The 27,121-nt window shown below is 33.9% G+C and overlaps 1 protein-coding gene across 1 annotated transcript; it reads left to right on the top strand.

The window, feature by feature from the left end:
* Positions 1 to 1,178: 1,178 nt before the first annotated feature.
* LOC127845376 (syntaxin-16-like) lies at positions 1,179 to 27,121 on the top strand. The gene is made up of 8 exons (XM_052376252.1): positions 1,179 to 1,322; positions 8,108 to 8,202; positions 13,680 to 13,732; positions 14,805 to 14,911; positions 18,213 to 18,375; positions 18,980 to 19,080; positions 19,916 to 20,059; positions 21,854 to 27,121. Exons 1-8 carry the CDS (start codon positions 1,242 to 1,244, stop codon positions 22,034 to 22,036), a joined length of 927 nt encoding a protein of 308 aa, XP_052232212.1. The 5' UTR covers positions 1,179 to 1,241; the 3' UTR covers positions 22,037 to 27,121.

The raw sequence follows: 27,121 nt of genomic DNA, 5'->3' as shown, positions 1-27,121 counted from the left end.
TCATTAAATCCGTTTGTTTTACACAATAATCCTAATCTTTTTTGATTGATTGGTTAGTTGTTAGTTTGGATTCAAAGGTGTTCTTCATTTTTACAAAGGTGCAGATTAAATCGATTTAGATATTAACGACCCGTGTCAAGTAATGTGTTTATCAATATTTAACAAAGGTGAAGATTGGGTAAATTACAATATTAACGACCCGTGTCACGTAGGTGTTAATAAGCATTTTAGGTGTTGATCAATTGATTAATTTAAATAAAAATGGTAAATATTTGATGATCTTAAATTGAAGATCGCGTCTCGCAGCTGCTTTAATCGACCGCGGCTGCCAGTACTGTTGGTTTTAACTCGGCGCAATAAATTGAATAGTTCAAATAAACAATTGAAAATAACAGAAAAAACGCCAATGTATAAGCTTTCTAATGAATGTTATTTGTTAAATTTCTGACTAAAAATGACAGAGCAATAATATATATTTACAGTGAAGGTGACGATATTTTTTACCCAAACTCAGTCGCAGTTGGAAGACAAACCGTAATCACGTTGTGTTTAACTCGTCATATCTTTTTTAATGTGTTATGCATTGACATATAAATTAGATATTTAGAAAGAGCAACATTTCAGCTTTCTAAAATGGGTAACATTTTAAATATTGAATAACAAATGACGTGACCATCGGGATTTAAATTACCAAGGTAAACTATCATCTCGGTTAACAACGTGAAGCTATTACGCGTTATCGATAAAATCAATAATTATCGGCTTATCTGACTGGATTATCAGCCACGACAGCATATTTTCGCCGTTTTTGGATTTATGCATGGAGTTGCGGATACCGTTAATACACATACCTGATGTCACGTTCTGAACTTGGTCAAGTGAGGGGAGAAGTTATGTAGCGGCCCGGATAGCTAACTGTGGTCACACTGCTGCGTCAAGGATCAATATACAGACAAATATTAAAAACAGTACTATATCGTTCATAAACAGATGAACTAACAAGTAATAAATAAAAATAAGTTATTTTAAAGTTGATCAAGTCACTGAGAGGGATATCCGATGCAGATGTATCACATTCCACACAAAAATTCCTAATTGTCAATTAAATACTGGCATGTAGCCTGTTTGCAAACTGCACGACATTATTATTTCTGACACACATAATTGATGACATCACAAAGATGGTGGTCAAAACATAGCCGGCTGGATAGATTTTCAGTTGATTTTCTCCATAAATCAAAATGGCAACGCGAAGTTTAACGGAAGTTTTCATATTGATGCGGAATAATGCACTTCAAAGTAGAAATATATTTTCGGATCATGTAAGAAATCGACAAAAGTTACAAATAATTTCGACAATATCATTACATTTCGCGACCTCAACTCGACTCTCCAAATGTATATTTGCAAAGAATAATTTGATACTTCATTAGTCCAAAAGTAGATTAGATGATAATAAAAACCTTGCTATAAGACTGAAGATCTGCCAGACATAAAACATGTCAAAATGCCAACAAGGAAATCCACAATGCTGTATTTTTATGTTCCTTAACTTTTCCTCATTTTGGTAATACAAACTGTACTCCTATGAATATGAGGTCGATTTACATCGACCTCATATCGTTTAACGTTATTTTGCAATAGCATCGTTCCGACATGAATTCATGTCGGAAGCTTTAACGGCATCAAATTCATATAACAGCACAGAATAATCATGCAATAAATTATTAAACATTAAATATAAACATTATTTTACTAATTGCATTAGAAAAATGTTTATACAAACTTACAAGTAATGATAGTCCAGACCTTAAAACACTACCACTGTTCAAATTCCATATTGTTGCCATATAGCACTGTGTAAATTAAAAGTTGCATAATGTTATCTCATTGGTCGGTTATAAATACATTGTTTCTCTATATATAGTATTCGATTTAGACGAAAATAATAATTTACGTGGAATGTCATATTAGTTTTCCATTAAAACTTTGATCTTGCCGTGTGTGTTTATGGACGTTATTAATTATGTTATACTTATTTTTGTATTTAATTAAGAATTAGAACGTGTAGCCCTTTTTGTTAACTGTTTTTAGCAAACGATTCGCGGCTTAATAAGACACGGAAAATAGTTAAAGCGACACTTTCATTTAAAGGTTTAATGTGAACAATATTAAATGAAACCTTTTTTGGTATTAATATATTTTATTGACAGGTTAAATTCGATACTTGAAAAGGTGTTTAGTCTTTAAAGAGATGTCGCTGATATTGTTAATTTCAATAACTGTTAATATGCTTAATGTTGTATAAGAAATTGAATAGTTTCACAGAGTTGTATTCCCGCCTAAAATCCGATATCGTAAAACGCGCAACGGTTAAGGATAAGGTCTGAATAAGTTTAAGTATTCAGATCCGAATATCAGCAGCTGTGCCAGCTGGGAAGCCCCGTTTTGGCTTTAACAACCGCAAGCGAAACAACATACTTTTTTAAGTCTTGCACTTAGACTCCATGATCACAAGTATAGGTCCCTGCTGTGGCGTATGACACCATAGTGTTATTTAGTATTGGTCGGCACAGTATCTGATCATAACGAGATAATTGGTTTGTGCTGAACACAGGGGCAATAAAACCACAGATCTATCAATAAACAAGATTATTGAGATATCTTTTATTGAACACCGCGATAAAAATGCTCAAACCACGGACTCTAGATTACACGGATAAGAAACATGGCAACATTCTCAGAATCATCACTGCTAAAAGTGTAATCACCTAACAATTCGTCTAAAAATAATTTATATATTTGAGTTGCAGACGATGTACTGTTGTATAAGTCTGAATAAACTATCTGTCTGCCTGTCTAAATCTAAGCCGTCATCGTCCCAGTGAAAACAATTTGATTTTGAATAGTTGGACATGATGCCCTGATGTCAAAATACGAAATGACCCGCGTAACACCGACCGTGATTTTCAAGAATCTTTAATAAATTGATAATTTAAGGTAAATAACATTTCATATAATTATACATAATTCCGTCGTTGATAATTAACAGCAAACGATGAATGTTTTTGACACCCATTTTATTTCAAGTATGCATGCAAAGCCGAATAAATTCGTGAGGGTCCGCTATATACGCTGTTTCATCATAAATTTAACACCCTTTCTGTGTTATAAACAAGAGCTGAAATCGTTAATTTATTAAGATTTATTTATAATAAGCTTTATTGATATGTTTCGTGAACAAAATATTACAATGTATTCCATAAACATATAATAATCATGGCAAAGGAAATTCAATGGCCGGTTTCTAAACAAAAGCATAATCGCCAAGACCGTAGCATCAGTTCAGTGCGTAAGGAACGCGCGCTACTTTCTTCCGCCTTCATTCCTTAATTACTTTCGTTTTTAAACAATTTTTTTTCTATCGTATACAGAATTCTATTCTCCTAAGCAAGATGTACTTTTTAAAACTGAACTCCAAATATCAACGCTACAAATTGGTATTAAGTACGAAAATGTCAACCGTAAATCTAGATTCTAAAACTCCAAAACGGTATGATATTTGCAAAAGTTAAAGTTATAACTCGCCGGGCTGTCGAAATCAGAAGAACGCTACAAATTGGTATTAAGTACGAACATATGTCAACCGTAAATCTAGATTCTAAAATCCAAAACGGTATGATATTTGCAACTTATTATTTAAGTTAAATTAATAAATCGCCGGGCTGTCGAAATCAGAAGAAAAACTTAATATATATTTATATATCTGTTTACTACGTAACGTAAGCTTTCTAATGATATATAATTTGTCAAAATCGGCTGAGAAATGAAACTATAACTCAACAAAAGACGTGAGTGGGTACATCAAAATGTATAACCTCGGCGCTTCGCTGTACGCTAATTGTACAAGATCGATAGCCACAACACGATAAAACGCGCGTTGGTAAAACATAAAATGTGTATTTCTTGTGTTTATCTCGCTATAAATCCATTAATAACAACGGGAATATACTAAAACGTATATTTTTTGAAAGAGGAATTAATAAACAACAAGATAACGTATAAACCAATAAAATCGGATGACTAGTTTTTGCATAAGATTGAATTTACTACAGTAAGGGTCAAATACTCGATTCATCTCCTATCAATATACACTCCGTGATACAACTGGTAGTTTTAACACACACATATAGGTTTCATTTAATTAAAGAGTACAGAAAGCTAAAAAGTGATGTGGTTTGTTGTACAACAACAATTAGTTATGTGTAACCTATTCAAAAAATAATTTCGTTCAAGATAATTCAATGTAATTCTATAAACGACAAACACACTTCGTGTGTTGTGTATGTTTATTTTTAAAAATGTACATAAGTGGTTTAAAAGCACAATTTTTACACATTTAAGAGGTAATCGCTCACATTTATGTCTAATTAATGATAATTTTATGCATTAGCAAAGATTTAACGAGAAAAACTGAAGTTTAAGTTGAACTCAATTTGCTATAGGAAAACGACGGTAGCCGTTTAGACGTAAGCGGGGTAGCTTACGTCTTATTATTTGGACTAATACAAACTGTACCTGTGAAATTGGTAATTTAAGTGTAAATTTACACTTAATTCACAGGCCGATTGAGAGGGCAACATGTTAATACAAAATCCTCTAGATTTACTAATGGTCTCTATTACATAAAAAGTCAAAAAGCTAATTGGGAATTTTGGACTAGAATCAGGAGGAGAGATGCGTTAAGCCGTTGTGCACATTACCAATTAATAGCTATTCAATAATCATCCCCAAAAAGCCATGCATTCCTACTTGTAGTACATATATTTCAGACTCAATTTAGACTGCAGTGCTTTCCACAGGGCATTCAATGATTCAATGGTTCCTAGTCGTATTGGGATGCTTGAAATTTATTGATTGGTGTATTTTTCAGTATCTGCAATTAGTCATTTTTAAGGGATATCAACTTCGACAAATATTTAGAGAGCCAATTTACGATCCCCTGTCATTGACATGTAATTTACCCAACTAAGGCCTGCTTAAAGGCAGAGTGTCATTTTATTGAAAAAATCAAAATTTGTCCATGAGAGGGCACGCTTTGCATGAGCGACAGCACTCGTTGGCATTTATAAATACCTGCTGTAAAATTAGCATAAGGCCTCAAAAATAAATGTTGTGGTTCTGGTAACATTGCCAAAATTTCTAGGTAGGGTAGGTCGATTATTTTTATTTTTTATTTTATTTGCTTATTTTCTCCAGATAAGATGCCTGTTTTTAAAAGTCATTTTATGCTGATGGTTTTCACATAAAACCTCCATGTACACCATAGAAAAGTGTTCCCATTATTGTGTAGTGATCTTCTGTGTATATTTATCATTTTAACAACTTTTTTAGCCAGGTGAAATTCAACCTATGATAAAAACCAACAGAACAATCACCATGATTCCGGTTTATGCCCAAAAACTTAATTTAATACGGGTGTATGAACGTAATGAATGCAACTTGGTAAAAGAAAATATATCAACGTTATTGAATCACTTAATTGAAAGTTAAAAAATCTCTGTTTTACCCCACCCACTCACGATGGAATGAAACTTACCCAGTGCTTTCCACAGGAATTTTTTCAGTGTTGGGGGGGGGGGGGTATCATGATTTGCACCTTCCATACGTTATTTTTATTACATTTGTAGAGTGAAATGAAGTTATTTGGTGCGTTATGACTCTTCAAGAAAAAAACAGCAATGACGTCATTGATAACGACATTTTTAAAAATTGTTTTACCCTTTCGGCATAGATACGCATAATCCCATCTCGATTGATTCCTTAATACCTCAGTATCAACCATACTTTCAATCTATTACTGCATATACTTACTACTTTTCCCGTCGCTACTTATTACCCGATAATTCCGTATATTCCAGTTTTAAAGCAAATTCTGGTAAATTTGATAAAAGTGCCCAAGAAACACAAACATTCACCATTTTTCTTAAGTATCAAATAAATTTTGGCATTTGTTACTATTGAAGATGTGATGAAATAACGTTCAATCGGGATAGTTTTTTTTGCACTGAACACACGTAAATCGCCTGACATGATGTTCATGTTTAATACAGCTCAAAATAGACCCATACTTTCCATGCGACGTTCTACATGTCTGAATAATTTTTGCGCGCTTTTTGTTGAGACAAAGGAAAAAGCACTTTTTATTTGACACAGTCACACTAGAATGTGTTAATGTAGCGTTAGCATTAAAATTTGGAAGCATGTTTTGGATTACGCATTGAATAATGCTCATTTGAGAATCAAGTGAAATATTTACAGTTGTGCGCAATTAATTCAACGATAATTTGTTAAAGGGCATTACGTGTCGAATAAATGTTTTGACCATATTATGCATGAAATGCACAACATCCACGAGGATTTCATCCGGTTGCCATCATCTGTCTTCTAAGTAAGTGGCCGAGATTTCATCGTGGAGGTGTACACCTAGGGACCGATGAGTGTGTTAGATAACAAAGCCAACAAACTGCCAAAAAGTCACACACTTATGAAAATTACGTCACTCGTCGTCTGCATGATTTTACAGCAGGCACAGGTATGACTGCTTACGAGTGTTGTCGCTCATTCAAAGTGTGCGCTCTCATTGGCCAATTACAAAGACGATCCGCCTTAAGGTGGGCTTTAGGTGAGTAAAGAGATACATGACGTAATTGACAGAGGATCATAAATCGGCTCTCACAATTTTCGGCTTAGTCGATATCGCTTTGATATTTATCCTACCGGAAAACGGTAAAAAAAAGTTTAGGGTCGGCACAGTCTATAAAAACTTTAGGGTCGGCGCATTTTCCTAGTTAGGGTCGGTTGACCGGAACCACAACATTAATTTTTTTAGGACAAAGAGGAGTAATGTAATTGACAGAAGTGAATGGTTTTGTGACAGCTTCAGCTTGTTGGCTTTGTAACTTACAGTGTAGTTATCCTGGTAAGTCACTTAAATGACTAATGATGGCAACTGAGTGTAATCCTCATGAAAATTGGGCATTTCATGCAAAATATGGTCAGAACATTAATTCAACTTTTAAAGTGTTTTAACAAATTATTGTTGACTGCATTACACACAACTATAAATGTTTTGATCTATTCCCAAATGAGCATAATTAAATTTGTAATCTAAAATGCACTTCCCAATTTCAACGTTTATTCTAGCTTCAAATAGACAGTGCTTCATGTAATTCATGTATTTTGTCTTGTTCCTTTGTCTCAATAAAAAGAGCTAAACAATTATGCATTTGTATTTATGGTGTTTAAAAAAACTCCTGTGGAAAGCACAAGACTGGTGAAATTAACACATAGCCTTGCTGCAATATTTTACCTTTCAAAGGACAGAATGGCATATGAACTTGTTATGTTTTGCGCCATCATTGTTTGTTCCTTTTTGTGTATCTTCAACCATGAACAAAAATGAGAGATTCAAGCTTATTGGACAATTAAGCGATGTTTCACTTAGTAGCTTTTAAACAACCTGTCGGAGACTTGCAAAACCCTAGGTCCTTTTTTCACCTTCAATTACTCTGAGAGACGCTATACTCTTCATCTAAAGTGGGTTAAAAAAACTTCAAAAATATTTATTTTTACCAATATTTACCAGGCTGCATGTAAAGTAATGGACTTACTACTATATTTTCGTTATCAAACAGTAGTGAGACACACTGAAATACTGTCTCAATAAACAAGGCATTTAGTATCTTGTTATATCTATGTTATCAGACCACATCTAGCGTTAAAATTTTTATGGGTTAACTTTATTTAACAAAATGTACGAAATATGCGTTGATCATGAGTATTTATGTGGCTTTAATAGTAACATGTATAATTTATAATTTGAATAAATTGCATGGTGATATTAATTGAAGTTTATGGTACATATAGGGAATCTCAAAAAAGTATATTTTTTCTATATAATATAATATATATTTATATTAAATATGATATAATAATATTGAACTATATGTTCCTAAAATATTTGAATTCACATAATGTAATTTTAGGAAGAAATTTACATCAATACCAGTATTTTCCTATGTCAATTTGTACACTGGATTTTCAGCTTGCTGATGACAGGATGGGGCTTATGACCAATGTTAATCTAGATCTTGAATCTGGATCAGTAAACACAAGATCTAATAGACTGCCTCCTGAATGGTGAGTAAACACAGAGGGGGTTATCAAAATGGCGAGGTCCATGCGGAGGCTGGTAATTTTCGCCGTTTTATACCCTTTAATATCTTGTATTATTTTTGAAATTCTGCCCACTTTCCAGCCATATTAGCAAGAACGTTACTGGCGTTTATTTCATAGTAATATTCACTGTATATCTGGACTTAACTCGGTGCAAAATTTCTAAGCGGGATGACCTAATTAGGGCTCCACTAAGAAAATTTGCAGGGAGTAAAGTCGAGATATAAAGCGAATTTACATACGAAATAAACGCTAATTACATTTTTACTGATATGGCTGGAAAGTGAGCTTTATTTAAAAACTACAAAAGAGTAATAAATTATAAAACGGCAAAAAATAAATGTCTCGCCAAGGACGTCGCCATCTTGACTATCACATGATTACCCCCTCTGAAACACGGCTTTTTGGTGTATTATTTACCTCAATTAATGTTTGATGGCCTATCAGCTGATGATGGTCATTGATAAGAAAATCTGTACATTATCCTATTTCACTACATAAAAATCAATAAATTCTTCAAGATTTGTTTTATACATATGGGCCGTGCTCTGCGAAAAAGGGGTGTAATGCATGTGCGTAAAGTGTCGTCCCAACGTAGCCTGTGCAGTCCGCACAGGCTAATCAGGGACGACACTCTCCGCCTAAACTAGATTTTTGCTAAGAAGAGACTGTCTTTGAACAGAAAATATCATGAAAGCAGACAGCACGGGCTAATCTGGGATGACACTTTATGCACATGCATAAAACCTCCTTTTCACAGAGCACTGTCCATATTAAAGGAATTTGTTAGCAATTTTGCAAATATAACTTTTTAAAATAATTAACCCGATATGCAGGTTCATAAGATAATGGGTGCATAATATTCATATAAGTACAAAAATCACACAAGAAAAGAAAAATGGTTATAAATTTTTTCTATTGATAATCATCAATCACAGTAAGAAAGACAAGAAAGCGTTACTTACACTTTTCATCATCAATTTACAAATGTGTATTACATAAATTGAGTTTAAACTACCACTCTAATTGAAAATTTTGCATGTTGAAGTTTGTTGCCAGTTTAAACCCGAGTACAGGCACAATAAAAAAAATATGTATTTCTGTTTTAATAATCATTTAATGAGAGACTATACGAGTTTGTCAAATATTAATGAATTTATATAAAATGTGTAAAAATTTATTATACATATATTTCAATAAAATTTAAATTTAAGTTAAGAAGAACATGATGATTGTGTTGAAAAATGCGAAATAAGCCATACATATTTAGTTCTGAAATCGAAAATGGCTATACAGTCGAATTCGAAAGCATGTATATCATACATGTACGACGTGAATCTAAATTTAGTTTAACGGTTTATAAGCTCATCTATTTAAAAAAAAAAATTATGAGCTATTGTCATCATCTTGGCGTCGGCATCCGGTTAAGTTTTGCGCTTAGGGACACATTTTTCTTATAAAGTTTCAATGCTATTGCATTCAAACTTGGTACACTTACTTACTATCACGAGGGGACTGGGCAGGCAAAGTAAGATAATTCTGGCTTACATTTTGACAGAAGTATGTGCCCTTTTTATACTTAAAATTGAAAAGTTTGGTTAAGTTTTGTGTTTAGGTCCATTTTATTCCTTAAGTATCAAAGCTATTGCTTTCATACTTGCAACACTTACTAACTATCATAAGGGGACTGTGCAGGCAAAGTTATGTAACTCTGACTGGCATTTTGACGGAATTATGGGCCCTTTATACTTGAAAATTTGGGTAAAGTATCATAGATATTGCTTTCATACTTGGCACACTCGCAAACTATCATAAGGGGACAGTAAAGGACAAGTTGCATAACTCTGGTTGTCATTTTTACCAAATTATGGCCCTTTTTTGACTTAGTAACTTTGAATATATGGTTATATTTTGTGTTTAGATTCACTTTACTTGTAAAGTATCAAGGCTATTGCTTTAAAACTTTAAATACTTTCATGCTATTATGAGGGTACTTTACCTGGCAAGTTGACTTTTACCTTGACCTTTGAATGACCTTGACACTCAAGGTCAAATTATTAAATTTTGCTAAAATTGCCATAACTTCTTTATTTATGATTAGATTTGTTTGATACTTTGACAAAACAACTCTTACCTGACAAACCACAATAGACTCCACCAAAACCATCCCCCACGCCCCCCCCCCCGATTTTTTTTTTTTTTTTTTTTTAAATTCTGGAGGGGATTTTTTCTACAAAATTGGGGAAAAATATATACTCTTTTTTGAGGGGAATGGGGCCGAATATCGGCCCCAAAATTGCCATAAAAAAACACTGTAGCTCGACTATTGGAGCTATCCTACTCACCCCAGCGTCGGCGTCTGCGTTAGCGTGCAGATGTTAAAGTTTTCGTACTACCCCAATTATTTTCATTGTCCCTTGACATATTGCTTTCATATTATGCATACTTGTTAACCAACATGACCCCAACCTGTAAACAACAGCAGACAACTCTATCAAGCATTTTTTCATAATTATGGCCCCTTTTCCACTTAGAATATGCAGCAAATGTTAAAGTTTCCGTACTACCCCTATTATTTTCATTGTCCCTTGACATACCGTAAAACGTTGTGCACTTTTTTACCCCCAAATTTAATTTTAAAAACTTGATGAGCGTTATGCACAATTACAGCCATGCCAAGACATTTTTTCCCTGTCATTTACCCAGTTACGGTAACTCGCATCATATCATTTAATTATTTTTTTTGCTTCAAAAACTTTCTCCCGATTTTTTTGCTTCAAAAAGTAGATGCGCCATATACATAAATGCGCGTTATACACAGCGTTTTATGGTATTGCTTTCATATTTTGCATACTTGTTAACCATCATGACCCCAAACTATAAACAAGAGCAGACAATTGTATCAAGCATTTTGACAGAATAATGGCCCCTTTTATACTTAGAATATGCATATTATTGATAAATCTATGTTAAAGTTTGCGTACTACCCCAAATATTTCCTGTGTCCCTTGACATATTGCTTTCATATTTGCATACTTTTTTTACCATCATAACCCCAACCTACAAACAAGAGCAGACAACTGTATCAAGCATTTTGACATAATTATTGCCCCTTTTATACTTAGAATATGCATATTTTTGATAAATCTATGTTAAAGTTTGCGTACTACCCCAAATATTTCCTGTGTCCCTTGACATATTGCTTTCATATTTTGCATACTTGTTTACCAACATGACCCCAACCTATAAACAAGAGCAAACAACTGTATCAAGCATTTTGACAGAATTATTGCCCCTTTTATACTTAGATAATTGAACATTTTGCTTAAATTGCCATAACTTCTTTATTTATGATCAGATTTTATGAATACTTTGACAAAACAACACTTACCTGAATACCACAATGGCTTCCACCCAAACAAAACTCCACGCCCAAACCCAGAATCCCCCCCACCTTTCCCCCCCCCCCCCCCCCCCCCCAATTTTTTTTTCTTTATTTTGTATTTTTAAAGATCATTTTATAAATGACCACACCCCACGTTATACCTCATCTCACCCCCCCCTACCCCCCCCCCCCCCCCCCAATTTTTTTTTTTTCCTTTTTTTTTGAAAGATCGTCTTATTAATGACCACACCCCACATTATACCCCCTCTCAACCCCTCTACCCCCCCCCCCCCCCCTGCAAAAAAAATAAATAATATTTTTTTGTTCCTTTTTCTATTTTTTACAGATGGTCTAATAAATTATTGAATATAAACAATTTTCCCATGATGGCTTACGTTCTACTGTCAAGCACTCGAATAGTCGAGCGGGCTGTCCTCTGACAGCTTTTGTTATATCCCATGACAATATGAGAACATTTACGAGGGAACGCAGGATTGGCTTTGGGCAGCATCAGAAGCACGACATTGTTCTCATGAATAATCGTTATGTTATTAATAAGCAGAGCTCGAGTGAAGACGTCCTGTTCTTAACGATTCAGCAAGAAAAAAAAGTAACAAGAGCATGCACAAATGAAAGTGTTTGCAGGGTAATTCATAAGTTATAACGGTGTTTCTGGATCTTTTATCAATATCTTTAATTGGGAGCGCACTTGCCTGTGCTTTCTATTAGGTCAGAGCGTTTGCTCATAAATGTACAGATATCGTCGCGGGTAATTCACATGGAATTTATTGTCACAAAAAAAATTAAAGGGAGCATTTTGTATCTTGTTTAATCCATGTTACCATACCACATCTTGCGCTAAAATTTCGGCTATTTCTATAAGAAACACTGTTTTTTATAGGTTAAGTTTATTTTACGAAATATTTTATGAAACATTTGTTGATTTAGAGTGTTTATGGGACTTTAACATGATTACAAATTTCTCTGACATTTACAAAAATATGAAAATCTGTGAACAAGTCCCTTTAATAAAATAAAAATTTAATTAAATGGACCATTAAATTTTATATGAGTTACGTTTTATGCATGTTGATGTAATTGGATTTTATCATGTAACAAATATTGTTGAACATACCCAGGCATTTTAGCCTATTTTCTGGTTGAAATTATATTTGTTATTACGTCTCAATACCAATAGTGTAAGGTATTTTTCCCAAACACACTCCTGCAGGTCACATTTGATGGCTGGTTTATCAAATAAAGGAGTTCAGTGTAGAAAAGTTTGAAGTTGTTAAAGCCATTTTACTATTTTTTTGTTAAGACTGATTTTTAGTGTTATCAAGAATTTTTCAAATGTTATTACTAAAAAAAGTGTACCCACTTTCAAAAAAATTAACACTTACATTTCCGAATTCAAATTCAAAATCATAGTTTAAGTTAGATGAATATTGTACACAAGTAAGTGATAATTACGAGTGTTGAATATTACATGATGGTTTCGATTGGTAGTTACATACTTAAACTGTAAGGATATGTTATAATATTTAGCTTTTATGCCCCTGAATCGAAAGATCGGGGGTATATTGTTTTTGGCCTGTCTGTCATTGTATGTGTCCGTGTGTGTGTGTGTGTGTGTGTGTCCCAAAACTTTTACCAAAACTTTAAACCTTCTTCATAACTTTTGCAATATTGAAAGTAGCAACTTGATATTTGGCATGCATGTGTATCTAATGGAGCTGCACATTTTGAGTGGTGAAAGGTCAAGGTCATCCTTTAAGGTCAAAGGTCAAAAAAATTAAATAAAAAAATTAAACCAAAACTTTAACCTTCTTCATAACTTTTGCAATATTGAACGTAGCAACTTGATATTTGGCATGCATGTGTATCTCATGGAGCTGCACATTTCGAGTGGTGAAAGGTCAAGGTCATCCTTCAAGGTCAAAGGTCAAACAAAAAATTCAAAGCGGCACATTAGGGGGCATTGTGTTTCTGACAAACACATCTCTTGTTTTTATCTGTGTTGATCTATATTCTTATGTATACCTTTTGTTTGCAGGGTTGATGGTGTAGAAGAAATTCAGTATGAAATGACAAGAATTAAGTTGAAAAGTGAGTACTCAACACTTACTGGGTTTGCTTTGCTGTTAGAATTTGAATCTTTTAAACCTATCATTTACAAACAAGCAGATCACATTCTATTGGTTAAACAAAGAGTCATGTTTTATTCCTAAGATGCCAGCGAGGGGCAATAATGTTTTATCTTAGAGTTTCCAAAAACATGACATTTTATGTTAATATGCAAGCCTTCAAAATCACTATGGAGCAAGCAGAATATGATGTTTATGTAGATATTTATGACTTATATAAAGTGTTAATAAACTAGTATGATAAATGTCAAGCTAAATTATAATATGTTACATATACTTTTATGACACATGTTATCCTATCTCACTGTTCTATGAAAAGATTCTAAAAAAGAAATATTTTTAGGTGCAGCATAATGCTTATTGTTTTTGTTATGTTTATATTTGTCCATGCATGCCTACTCTTGCCTGCTCAACACAACTAGCAGTATCTTTTAAAATGCAGTTCATATTTGATTGTTGCTTATGTTAGGTTATAGTTTAAAAGCATCAATTTATGAATAAAAAGAGGTAAGTTAAGGTTATTCCAGGATCATCAATTTACCATTTGACCAGATTCAAAACTGTTACAGCTTCCACTTTTCCCTTTTATCAACGTCAATAATCTTGTACCTCATTGCTGGAACGCAAGTTCAATCTAATACATTATGTGATATGATTGGCTATGAGAGATTTGGTAAGAAAAATCTTGTTTTTATGAATAAGGTTCTGTGCACAATTATGCACAGAAATTTAACCTTCAACGCAACATGCTATATAATCAGTTACATCTAGGTGAGTTTCACCTTGTCACATTTAACGTTACCTGTTTGTTATTGTTGTAATTACCATCATCTATATGTTATATGTTTTCTCATTTATATTTATGAAAACAAAAGTTTTCAGCCTGTTCTCCCACAGATTAGTACCAATAGAATATTTTCGGTGGGACAGTGTGGAATAGATGGTGCTTTTAAGTTGATTGTTAGATTAATGTTCCCTATGATTGTCACAATATGTGGCGATATTTTACAAAATGTGTGCAAAACTTATTTCAGTGAAAGAGTTGAGCTCGCTACATGACAAACACCTGACCCGGCCTGCATTTGATGACAGTATTGACGAGGAACATTCCATTGAAATCATGACACAAGAAATTACACAGGTCATATATGTTGTGCCATATACGTTGGTTTTTTGTATATATACATTTCATAAGTTGAATGTGTAACAATTTAATCTGATAATCATAGAAATAGAAAATTTTATGGAAGAACACAAGAAGGCACAGGGGAGCAAACTCTGTGTGTTGACCAAAAAAGGGGACAACAGTTAACAGTACTTCAGTTATAGAGCTTACATAATCACACCTAAATGCATTTTAATATGTTCCTTTTTTTCTTGTTGAAAAATATTTTTCTAGTATTAATTTTTAAGTCAGACACTTTTTAAGACTATGGGACTGATTTTAGCTTATCTGATCGCAATGTGATCATGTTGAGCTTTTGTGTTCGAATTTGTACATAATATGTTTTCAGTTGTGTTGCGACAAAAAAGACATGTGCACACATTAAAGGCCTTATGTGGAAATCATAATGAACTTTGTAAGAACATTTGTCCTAATGAAATCTTACACAAGCTCAAAACTTTGACATGTTGAATCAGAAATTAGGTCACAAATAGAGAATAACAGGTTACTGCCTGATCTTTTTGTAATATATCAGGCAAGGCTTAGAATAATATAACGGTGAGGCTTGCCTGGCCATTATTTTATTCGTGCCAAGCCTGATATATTACAAAAAGATCAGGCATTAACCTGTTTTTCTGCTAATCATACCTCTATGTCCCCGAATATAATGAAATAATGAAAAAAATACCTAAAAAGCTGCAGTTTTAGCGGGAATATGACTTTTGTCGTTTGACGTGTTAATAATGACGTCATGAACATGCATGCTTAATATTTGTAAAAAAAGTTTTTTGCTGTTTGTGTTGCATTTTGTGTTTAAAATATATTACATATTGGTATCAAATTATTTGTTTTGTTGAATCTGATTCGATTTTACTAAAAATTATAACTTCATAGTTGATTCTGAGTAATATGACCATTCTACACACATGACTGATATAAGAACTTCCTGATGACCATGATATAAAAAATATATCAGGCAACACTATATCAGGCAGATATCAAAGCAATGGTATGATTAATAAGAAAAAGGTGGTGAATACTTTATAATGTGCCAGAAAATCATGAAACTTGCTCAGATTTTTTTTTTAATGACATCTTGGTTGAGATTGAAAGCAGCTCCTGTCATTTATTAAACATGGCTTTTAAGCAATGGGGCATCTTTCTTTGATGGTTAATGAAACCTTGATAGTGCTCTTAAAGTCACTTCTTTTGCCCAATCTTCATAAATTTTGCTTGGAAAACGTAGCATCCAAGAGGTGGCGTAGCTTTCATTATATGGATATGGTGGACACTCTAGATGTCACTTTTTATGCCCCCGAAGGAGGGCATATAGTGACCGCACTTCCCATCTGTCTGTCCGTCTGTCTTTCCGTCACACTTTTGTGTTTAGGTTTCGAAAAATGCTCATAACTTCTATATTGCTTCAGATGTAACCTTCATATTTGGTATGCATGTGAATATGGACAAGGCCTTTCCATACGCTTAAAAATTTTGACCTTCAACTTAGGGTCCGCGTTTAGGTTTCAAAATCTGCGTTTAGGTTTCGAAAAAGCTTTTTTGGGGGGCATATGTCTTCGGATGGAGACAGCTCTTGTTTTTTCAAATCTTTATGAAATTTCCTCAGAAAATTGTTCTAATGATATCTTGGTGGAGTTAGAAAATGATTCTAGTCCATTTCCAATCTGGACCAGGGGGCTGTGCAATTTTTACCTTAGATCATATATGTTTGTTGTGAAACATTTTACATCTCTTACTTTTGTATAAAAAAACATTTCATGTAAACTGATGAAATTAATTTTAGGGTTGTGGTAAAAAAAGACCATGCCTCTTGCATCTTTAACCCTTTTTTTTTCCCACTCAGAAGCACAATGAAAATGGCTATGTGCAAAACAGCATAAAACCAGAACAGCCGGCGAGTAACTCACAGTCTGTACAGGTTTTATGCTATATGCTGCTAATCAGTATTTAAGGGTTGGAAATTTTAATCTAGTAAGAAAGGCCTTTATTGTCCCCTACCAGTGAAACCGGAGGGGACCTTATGGTTTGCACTCTGTCCGTCTGTCTGTCTGTCAGTCTGTCTGTTAGTCTGTCTGTCAGTCAGTCTGTCTGTCTGTCTGTCCTGTCTGTCTGTCTGTCTGTCTGTCTGTCTGTCTGTCCTGTCTGTCTGTCTGTCTGTCCTGTCTGTCTGTCTGTCTGTCTGTCTCTGTCTGTCTGTCTGTCTGTCTGTCTGTCTGTCTGTCTGTCTGTCTGTCTGTCTGTCTGTCTGTCTGTCTGTCTGTCTGTCTGTCTGTCTGTCTGTCTGTCTGTCTGTCTGTCTGTCTGTCTGTCTGTCTGTCTGTCTGTCTGTCTGTCTGTCTGTCTGTCTGTCTGTCTGTCTGTCTGTCTGTCTGTCTGTCTGTCTGTCTGTCTGTCTGTCTGTCTGTCTGTCTGTCTGTCTGTCTGTCTGTCTGTCTGTCTGTCTGTCTGTCTGTCTGTCTGTCTGTCTGTCTGTCTGTCTGTCTGTCTGTCTGTCTGTCAGTCAGTCAGTCAGTCTTTCACACTTTTGAAACATGGATAGATGGCAATATGGAGAATATGCACGTCATTTCATTTTGTTCCTACGTCAAAAATTCCTGTTGTTATGGCAACAAATATATTTATTTTTTTTACTGACAATGGTTGAGTTTCACCGGTAGGGGACCAAATTGCTTGGCAATCTCTTGCTAAATTTAACTTTTTTAGGGACTACAATTCGTTAATACGTATCTAATGGGTAAAGGTTTAAATTTATATCATGTAATGATGAAGTGCTTATGGTCACTCCTGGTCTGGTGTGGATTGTTGTCAAATTTAGTGTCATTACCACTCTAGAGGCTCATGTTTCATCTTATTGTGATCAAACGTTGCGAGAATGATTATTTTGACACTACCAATTCCAAATTTGAATATGGATCACTGGCATCCAAAAACTTTGTCAAAGGTCAAATCTTGGTAGAACCTTGTTACTATGTAACTATAGAGCCAACTTTTATGACTCAATCTTGATGAAAACTGGTCAGAATGTTTATCTTGACAATATTAAGGCCCAGTTCAAATCTGGGTCATGTACTTCCAAAAACTAGGTCACCTGGTCAATGCTCAGAAATTTAACCACTCTATATGCGACATTTATTACTCAATCTTGACTATTTTCTCTGACAATTGGTGTGTCTTGAACTAAGGTAAGAGCTTGACGGCCATACTTGTCCTCTTGTCTTATTTTGTATTTATTTCAATATGGTGAATAAATGTGTTGTAGATGTTCGCCCATTGCCAAAGGTTGATACAGCAGATAACAGCCCGTAGTAAAAGGGGAACCGATCAGGAGCGGAAACTTTCACAGAATATGCTTGCCTCCCTTGTGAGAACCATCCAGGAAATGTCAAATAACTTCAGAACGAGCCAGTCCACATACTTGAAAAGTAGTTATTGGTTGTTCTGTTGAATTCTCATAATATGAAGTTTAGACATTCCTGTATTACTAAAACCTGATTTTTGTGTTTTAAGCTAAAGAAACAGCTTGAGTTCTACATAAAATTTTATCAGTTTGAAAGGTAAACACCTTACTTTGTACTAACTTAGAATAAAATTATTGAACACGTCTTATCTTCTATTAGATTCATGATTGCAGTAATAAAGTTTAAAAGTGATTTTTTTAAAGAAAAAAACTGGCATTTTCACTACATGTGTAGATATTTGTATTAAATATTTACCGAAATAAATCTTAAATTTTACATGTTTGAGCAAAAACATCTATGTGATTGACTTAACAGAATTAATTTAATAATTATCTCAAGATTTGTAAAAAAAAAGTGTCAAAAATATATAAATATGGGTGTGGCTGAATATTAAGGGATTAACGAACAAGTTGGATATTTAACAAGTAACATTGTTTGGATGTTAATACATGACTTATAATTTATTTATAAAATATTAAAATCCGGGATGACACTTTAAACTTAAGCATTTAGCCCAGTTTTTCAAGAACATGTCTCATTTGACCCTGTTTGGTTGTTCTGCTTTCAGAGATGAGGAGTCGTCAGGAGCGGTCCCAGTTCTTTGACAATGCCATTGGGTCAGACTCAGGATTCATGCAGGAAGATGAGGTGTATGCCAGCTATGACAAGGTAGTAGGAGTCAGAGTCATAGACAGTATGTTAATGATAACGTGTCCCAGGGACCTATTTGTTTGTATAGGTCCCTGCGTGTCCTGTGAGACTTATGGCATGTTTATTGTGACAGATAAAGATCTTGCCAAAAAAAGATGATATGTAAGCATTTAGGAAGGCTTCAATAATTAAAACATTAAAAGGTATGAGATATTTTCTCATTTTTTGGCAATATTTGTTAAAGATAAATGATAATTATATAAAGAGAATAAAGGTAGTGTAGAATACAAATATATTTTTAGGAAGGCGTTGAAAAAAACATGCCAAAGAAATGCTTACTTTGGATTCTTTTTATACAATCATTTTCTGCCTATTTTTTAAATTAATTAAAAAAACTACAACAACGCTCTAAACAACAAGAAAAACAATCAATGCCGTCTCAATAATCAACCAAAATTGCCTCATGAATATTCTGCATATCCCATAGGGAGAAAATAGAGGAAAGTAAAACCTTGGAATGTTAATTTTGCAATTAGTGGAAATATATGAGCCTCTTTCTGGACTATCTGGTCTTAATGCATGTGTGTTAAGTGTTGGTCCAGATTAATATGCACAGGCTGCATAGGCTAATCCATAACAACATTTTCCGCCTATAGTGAATTTTTGTTTAGAATTGACTACTTAATACTAAAGATTCTGTACAAGTGGAAATTGTCGTCTCTTTTTAGCCTTTGCGTATTTCATAGGCTAATGTGGGACGGCACTTTCACTTATGCATTAAGCCCAGTTTTCTCAGAACACTGCTCATATGTATATGTGTATATTGTAATCTAATTTTGAGCATGTCTTGCAGGGTTTCTCACAAGAGCAGGTGAGTCTGGTGGCAGACAACACGACGGCTGTGCAGCAGAGAGACAAGGAGATCGCAAACATAGTACGCTCCATACAGGATCTCAACGACATCTTCAAGGACCTCTCCCAGATGGTGGTAGATCAGGTAACACTTCAGTGGACTCCCTGGCCATTGCTTACACGCCTTAGTTTGCGAAACGCATGTTAGATACGGTCACCTAATATTGATGGGCTCGCTAGCTCAGTTGGTAAACCTCTGGAATACAAATTAGATGATTGTGTTTTTTTATCGGCAGTCTGGTCATATAATTTATGTGGCAATATGTCATGAAATCCTTTCAACAGCCACTCCCTCTACCTCTGATTCAAGTTGGGAAGTTGTTCGTTACTGGCTTAAAAGCCCTATAAAGGTGACAAATCCAATTATTATGCATATAAACTTGCCTAATTTTTACCGGATTTCAGTTACTCTTGCATAAAAAATGCTAATAACACAGCTGAGGTGCAACGTTGTCAAGAAGAATTGAAGATATACCGGGCTACCCGTTTCATAATTGGAAGAAATGTTTACAACTTTGCAACTAACATGATGTGTAGACCCAAAGCGGTGATGTATGCTAAAAATAGCCAAAAGAACATTCACTTTTAATTCTATTTAAAACAACTTATTTACGAGCAAAAAAGTAACCAATTAGATCACTACAAACGTTTTGACCATTATTAGAAGAGACATACTTTGTGAGTGATACCGGAAAACATTGAAAATCAACGATATATTTTTGGTGACCTGAGTCACTTTCACTTTCACTTTTCCGAGTAAACAGCGATGTAAATAAACTGATTGTTTGTAAACACAATTGACTTGGAGGACACTGTATTTTGAGCTGAAAACAAGTTGTATTGCTCATATTTTTATGGTAATGTCCAATAGCATATACATATTGTTTTTTGATTACTTTTATATATAAAATACGAAAAAAATATTTAAAAATCGGTAAATAATTACGGATCTTCACCTTTATAGAGCCTTTAAGTATGGGTATGCTTTCACATACTGTACAACCATTTATTTATGTCAGCACGAAATATTATCCGTTTTTAAAGAGAAGACTGTTTTGTCAGTTCTTAAATTGCCAATGTCTGATGTTGAAAAAAATGGGTCAGTCAATATCCAATTTGTTTGTACCACATGTCTGCGATAAATCGCGATTTTGCGGTTGCGACAAATTGTGGTGGGGAAAAAGAAGGACACTTGCGAGTCCAGTTTTTCACATGCCAATTAAATAGTCTTTTGTTATCAGGTGATAGTAATGGGCCCTTATTATTATATGCCATTGACAAGTTCACTGTTATGATTAACGGATTAGCGGGACCGAATAACTCTAAACGTGTGTTTGAAACAATTAAGCCAATTGCCAATTAGTCAATACCCTTGAAAAACACAGTACACACAATGGGCAATAAAATTGTTAACAGTTAGCACTAATCATTACTATTCTACCTAAATGAAGTCAACGCATTCCATACAACTTGCGCTTTTTTGTATCACACTTGAGGCTCCGCCTCTCGTGAGATACGTCGTCACACAAGTCACTCGACTGATACAAACACACGGAACAATTGACTAGCTTAATATTCCTCATGATCTTTATACAACCCATGCTCTGGGAAGACGTAACCTAATGCATGTGCAAAAGTGTGGACCCAGATAAGCCTGTGAGTCCACAAAGGCTTGTCAGGGTTTGTGGTTTATTTTAATTAAACATTGTCTTTTCTAAGGAAAAATCCAGTTTAGGCAGAAAGTGTCATCCCTAGTAATTAGCCTGGGAAGATGCATATGCTAATCTGGGAAGACACTTTACACACATGAATTAAGCCCCGTTTTTCCAGAGCAAGGGCCATAAGTAATGCAGTCCTTGAATGATCATGTATTTTCCAGGGTACAATACTGGACCGAATAGACTACAACATAGAGCATGCATCAGTGCAGGTAGAGAAAGGCCTACAACAACTGCAGAAGGCTGAAAAGTATCAGAAAAAGAACAGAAAGATGTACTTTATTTTTATACTCGCGCTGGTGATAATTGTACTTATTGTGATTCTGATCGGTGTCAAGAGTTAGCATTGAATGAAGTTTTAGGTAATATAAATTTATGTTAATTTATTGAATGACTGGTTTTATGAATGTAAAGGAAGTATAGTTTCATCTCTGAAGAGGCAGATTGTCATATATGACACATAGTGATGCCAATGACACCATGTTGTATACAAGAGATGATTTATGAATGAACATATGAGTCGTGTTCTGGGAAAACTGGGCATAATGCATGTGTCTAAAGTGTCATCCCAGATTAGCCTGTGCAATCCGCACAGGCTAATCAGGGCGACACTTTCCGCTTTTATGACATTTGTTAAAATGGAGTCTCTTCATAGCAATAAGCTAGTTTACGCGGCATTGTGCCCAGTTTTCTCAGAACACAACTCAAATGTTATGATGAAGATCAGATGTTTCCATGTTGATACGGATCTTCTTAATATTTTGAAAATCAAAAACTACTTTCTTTTGTATGAAGTTCTTGCTTCATCCAAATCCACAGTACATAGTCCATTGTCACTACATAATTTACTGTGCGGAAAAAAGGTGGCTACATTTTGTTTTCATAAAAACTAGTATTGGTGAGCCAACTTAGATCCTCTCAAATACGACTTTTTTAATACTTATAATCTTTGACTATGGTTTGGTAAGCAATGATCTTTTATTCAATTAATTGAAATTATAAAAAACGTCACAGTGAATGTGACAATTCAAAACCCCATAGTCAGTTAAGAGGCATAGTGTTTTTGATATTAATGTGGGTTCTTACAATAGGCACCATGTTTAATAATGTGAACTTTATTTAAGGCAAAAGGAAATTGAAAGAAATACTTCATAACTGTTCTTTCGAAATATTTTACTAGAAGGGTTATATTGAAAACACTGTTGTACATTATTCATTTTAATGTTTGTTTAGCTCATTGTTAGCTATTGTGATTGTCTTTTCACTTATGTGTTTTGTCTTTCATTCATTGTAAAGTTTTTATGCCTGCGTCATCTACTTATGCCAGTAGGATTATAACGATTAACCTGTCTGTTATTGAGTTCATCTGCGTGTTGTATAACATAAATACTGCCTGCTACAAAGCTCTGGTACTTGCTGGATGTTATATTTTAGCACTCTCATCACAACCACATCGACTCACCTCGATAAAATTTTGACATTCACCTTACTTTTGTCTAATTTTGATGGTTCAAGTTGTTGGTTGGTTAACTCAAAATAACGCATTTTGTCTAACATCAATACAGCATTCTACACCCATTGATACTTGCATGGATGTTATATATGAACACTATAAATACACCTCATGTTTACCCTGACATTCATCTTCTTTAGGACTTAGACCAATTCATAAGGTCCAAACCCTTTCCCACTGAGAAGCGAAGTGAAAATGGCTATGTGCAAACAGCATAAAACCAGAAGAGCCTGCGAGTAACTGGCAGTCTGTTCAGGTGCTATGCTGTTTGTTCCTCAACAGTATCTTAGGGTTGGAAATAAAGCCTTTCAAACTTGAATGTATTAAGAAAGAACTTAAATAGAATTTCATTTTCTTTTGTTAACCAAAAACTTTGCTTTTATTCTAACATCAGTAATGCTTCCCACAAAGCTTTCATACTCACATGGATGATTTTTTTTTACACTTTCCATCCGCCCCCATCACCTGACCTCAAGTTGACCTTGAGATTGATCTTCTTTCAGACTCATTCCAGATACTTGGATAACCCAAATGACTCATTTACTGTAACCTCAAAAAGTTTTCTACAAAGCTTTGATATGTGCATGGATGTTATGTGAACACTCTCAACTCACCTCATTTTGACCTTGGAATTGAGCTACTTTTGGACGTAAAATAATTGAGAAGGTCAACATTCTTTGTGAACCTTTATTGGCTGTTAAATTAACATTATACAACTTATTCTAAAAAGCTTTGATACTTCCATCAAGCACTCAGCACACTCACAACACTTGACCTCATTTTGACCTTGACCTTGACCTAATAATGGACTAAGATATAAACATATGGGCCAATGAAATGATACTGATCAGCTTTTATTGCACACAGGGTCTTGTACTTTTTGTTAATACTCTGAAGACAACATCATTTGCCCAATCTTCATGAAATTTGCCTATGATGGTAGAATGGATGAGTTTGAAACTGAGTCATACGGTGTGCCAAATATGGTCATTAAAAAAATGCTTGTGAAAAATCTTAGAGGCCATACTTGTTTGTGCAATCAACCTCACACGTTTGGTTGAGTGTCATATTGGGCTGTGAGTTTCTTAAGCTTTTTTCACAGAGGCAAATTAATGAGATAGTTTTGGACACATAAGATGCATTTTTTTCGCTTTAGATGTGTGACCTATGACAATATGAGCCTATTGTTTATTAATTGATTTTATTTTGTTTTTAAAATGTTATGATTCAAATGTTTGTACTTTGTGTGTGTATTGGCAGTATTATAGTTATTGTCATCATACACATGTTGTAGCACAGATGTTAATGTACACAATGCTGGTCATTGTTTATATTTCTCATATACTGTAAATTTGTCCTTATTGGTCAATATACAATACAATGATATATATATTGTCCCATTTATAAGGACATGAATATAATTGATTCATCTTATAATTGTATGTGAAATCCATAAATCCATAGATTTTTGCTTATGCTTTGTATTTCAAGGCAAGCATGTTCGCAAATATATATTATATAATTGTGAAAGCATACAACAAAATATCAAATTTATTATTTTTGGACAACACACATAAGCTTGCAATATTAAGCTATTATTAAAACAATATATAACTGATAAATCATTCCTTTAAGGTTGCTGTTTTGTTTTTGTGTCGAAGATCTTTTCCAGTTGGCTTCTAAAGTTCTGACAGTATTTGTATTTTAACACTTGGTGAGACTGATAATGATATAGTAGTGCATATGTATAAAACAAATAATGACAGATTGAGTGTGACACCGACTGGTCATGTGCTGGGCACATCCCATGAGTTTTCTGTTTGTGTCATAAGTCAATATATTATTGAACTCACTAATTTTTAGATCACATGTGTGAAACCATATATATCTTTGTAATTCAGATGATCATTGGTATGTGTGTGTGTGTGTTTTACTCATAACTGAGAATTCTCTGTAAAGGCTTACTGATTCAGCATATTTGTATGTATCTGTATACATATATTGAACTGATTTTTGGGATGAGTCAAAAACTTTTCTGAAGGAGAGAGTGATATTTTAAATGTTCAAAATATTTCCTTTCAAACTGATTAAAATATTTCCTTCCACCAAAGGGTACGAATCTGAGTGTTTCCATTGCCAAAAGATACATGTATATCTGTTTGATGACCTACTTAACAAATGAATGAAACATCATTTTGTGTAATAATATACTAAAATAATTATATTACAAACTATTATAATTATATTTATTATTAGCAGTTACTGTAGTAGAAGTAGTTATTGTAAAAGTAATAGAATAATAATAATAATGATAATAATTATTATAAAATTTATATTATTATTTTTTAATTGACTACCCACTCTGAAATTAAACACTCATTTTCCTGGGACTTGCTTTTAAAAGTAATTGACTAGAATGCTTCAGTGGGCAACGTTCTGCGCATTTGAATATTGATTAAAGAAACATATCCATATCAGAACCAGTGATTTTCACAATATATAGCTTGTTTGAATGAAGTGGTAAAAAATATAAAATGTGTAATTACTATATATATGGTGAAGTAAGTAATAATATGTATACTATGTATTATGATGACAATTATGTCATAATTAAGCATGTGCTTATAAGTGCAATAGTAGGTAAACCTTTTTAGGTAATCTGTGATCAATGTCAAACTCTGTTCTTGCAACCCATACAAAAATCTTTTAGTGTCTAATACATGTACATCATCTGCTATTTATTAAAGCGCATCATACGAAATGTGTCGTATAATGGAGTCCTCCTGTCAGTTTGTTGGTCAGTCAGTTAGTTTATATGTAGTAGATATGTTGTTTATTCTATGTAAAAATGCGAGACATTATGTTCGTCTGTGGTGAAACTCTTAGCAGATTAATGTGCCCTTGAACTAGGCAAATTTTGACTTAAATCATTTGTACACATGTACTTTGTGTTGAGAAATCTCAGTTTGCTTTAAACATGAATCTTTATAGATATAAACATGTATGTAGGAGTAGAAGACGTTATTTTCGAGTATGTCGCAATATTCTTTTTAGAAGGATGTACCAAGAACTAAGGCAAATTTGAGATACCTACAAAATTGTACATGTGTACTGTGTGTCGCGATCTGGTCTCTCAGTTTTTTGTGTTTCTGCATCAAACTGTATGGAAGTGTTGTTTATACAAAAAAAATCTATTTAAAGTTGCAAGACGTTATTTTTTGTGCATGTTGCATCATTTTTGCAGAGTTATTTTCCCTTGAACTTATGTGACTTTTGGATGCTTAACATGATAGTACATGTGCACTTTGTGTCGCCAACTAGTCTCCTAGTTTTCTGGGTATCAACGTGACATTGTATAGATGTGTCGTTTACTATGAAGAAGTGCAAGAGCAATGCACCCTTGAACCTTCTCAATTGATTCATAAAATTTCATGATTTTTGTTTATCTTTGTGTGAGATCAATGTTAAGTTGCAAAACAAAATGATTTTTAGATTAATTTTACTTATATTAACGTTTTGCACCTTTTTAAATGAGCAACTGCAACGAGTATTTCTCATCTCCAATTGATGATCTAGTTTAATTCATATTAAATATCTTGAAGTTGTGATCTTTTAATCAACAAATCTCTTGCTATCATAAACCATAAATATACTGCTTAATGTTGACATTTTTCAAAATTGTTGACTGGACAATGACATTTTATCAAGTATTAAAAATATGATCAGTTTTCAGTGAAACATTTTTTGTAACAATACCAGGCAAAAAACCCAGATCATGTTATTTCCATAACTGCACTGTGAAACAATTGCACTGTGTTAACACAAGGACTGTTACATTTATCTAGACTTTGGACATATTCTTGGTTATCATCTATCTGCTATTCCTTTTAAATAAGAATAAAGTGTTACTTTGTAA

This window comes from Dreissena polymorpha, chromosome 9 (genome assembly GCF_020536995.1).
Source record: "Dreissena polymorpha isolate Duluth1 chromosome 9, UMN_Dpol_1.0, whole genome shotgun sequence".
NCBI lineage: Eukaryota > Metazoa > Mollusca > Bivalvia > Myida > Dreissenidae > Dreissena > Dreissena polymorpha.
This window is presented reverse-complemented; position numbering and strand designations above follow the sequence as displayed.

What these genes read in the sequence shown, in the direction of transcription:
- LOC127845376 (XM_052376252.1), top strand. Translation starts at nt 1,242, where the DNA reads ATGGCAACGCGAAGTTTAACGGAAGTTTTCATATTGATGCGGAATAAT. An exon ending in TGACACAAGAAATTACACAG is followed by an intron (nt 14,912 to 18,212) that starts GTCATATATGTT and finishes AATGTGTTGTAG; the next exon opens with ATGTTCGCCCATTGCCAAAG. An exon ending in CCAGTCCACATACTTGAAAA is followed by an intron (nt 18,376 to 18,979) that starts GTAGTTATTGGT and finishes TTCTGCTTTCAG; the next exon opens with AGATGAGGAGTCGTCAGGAG.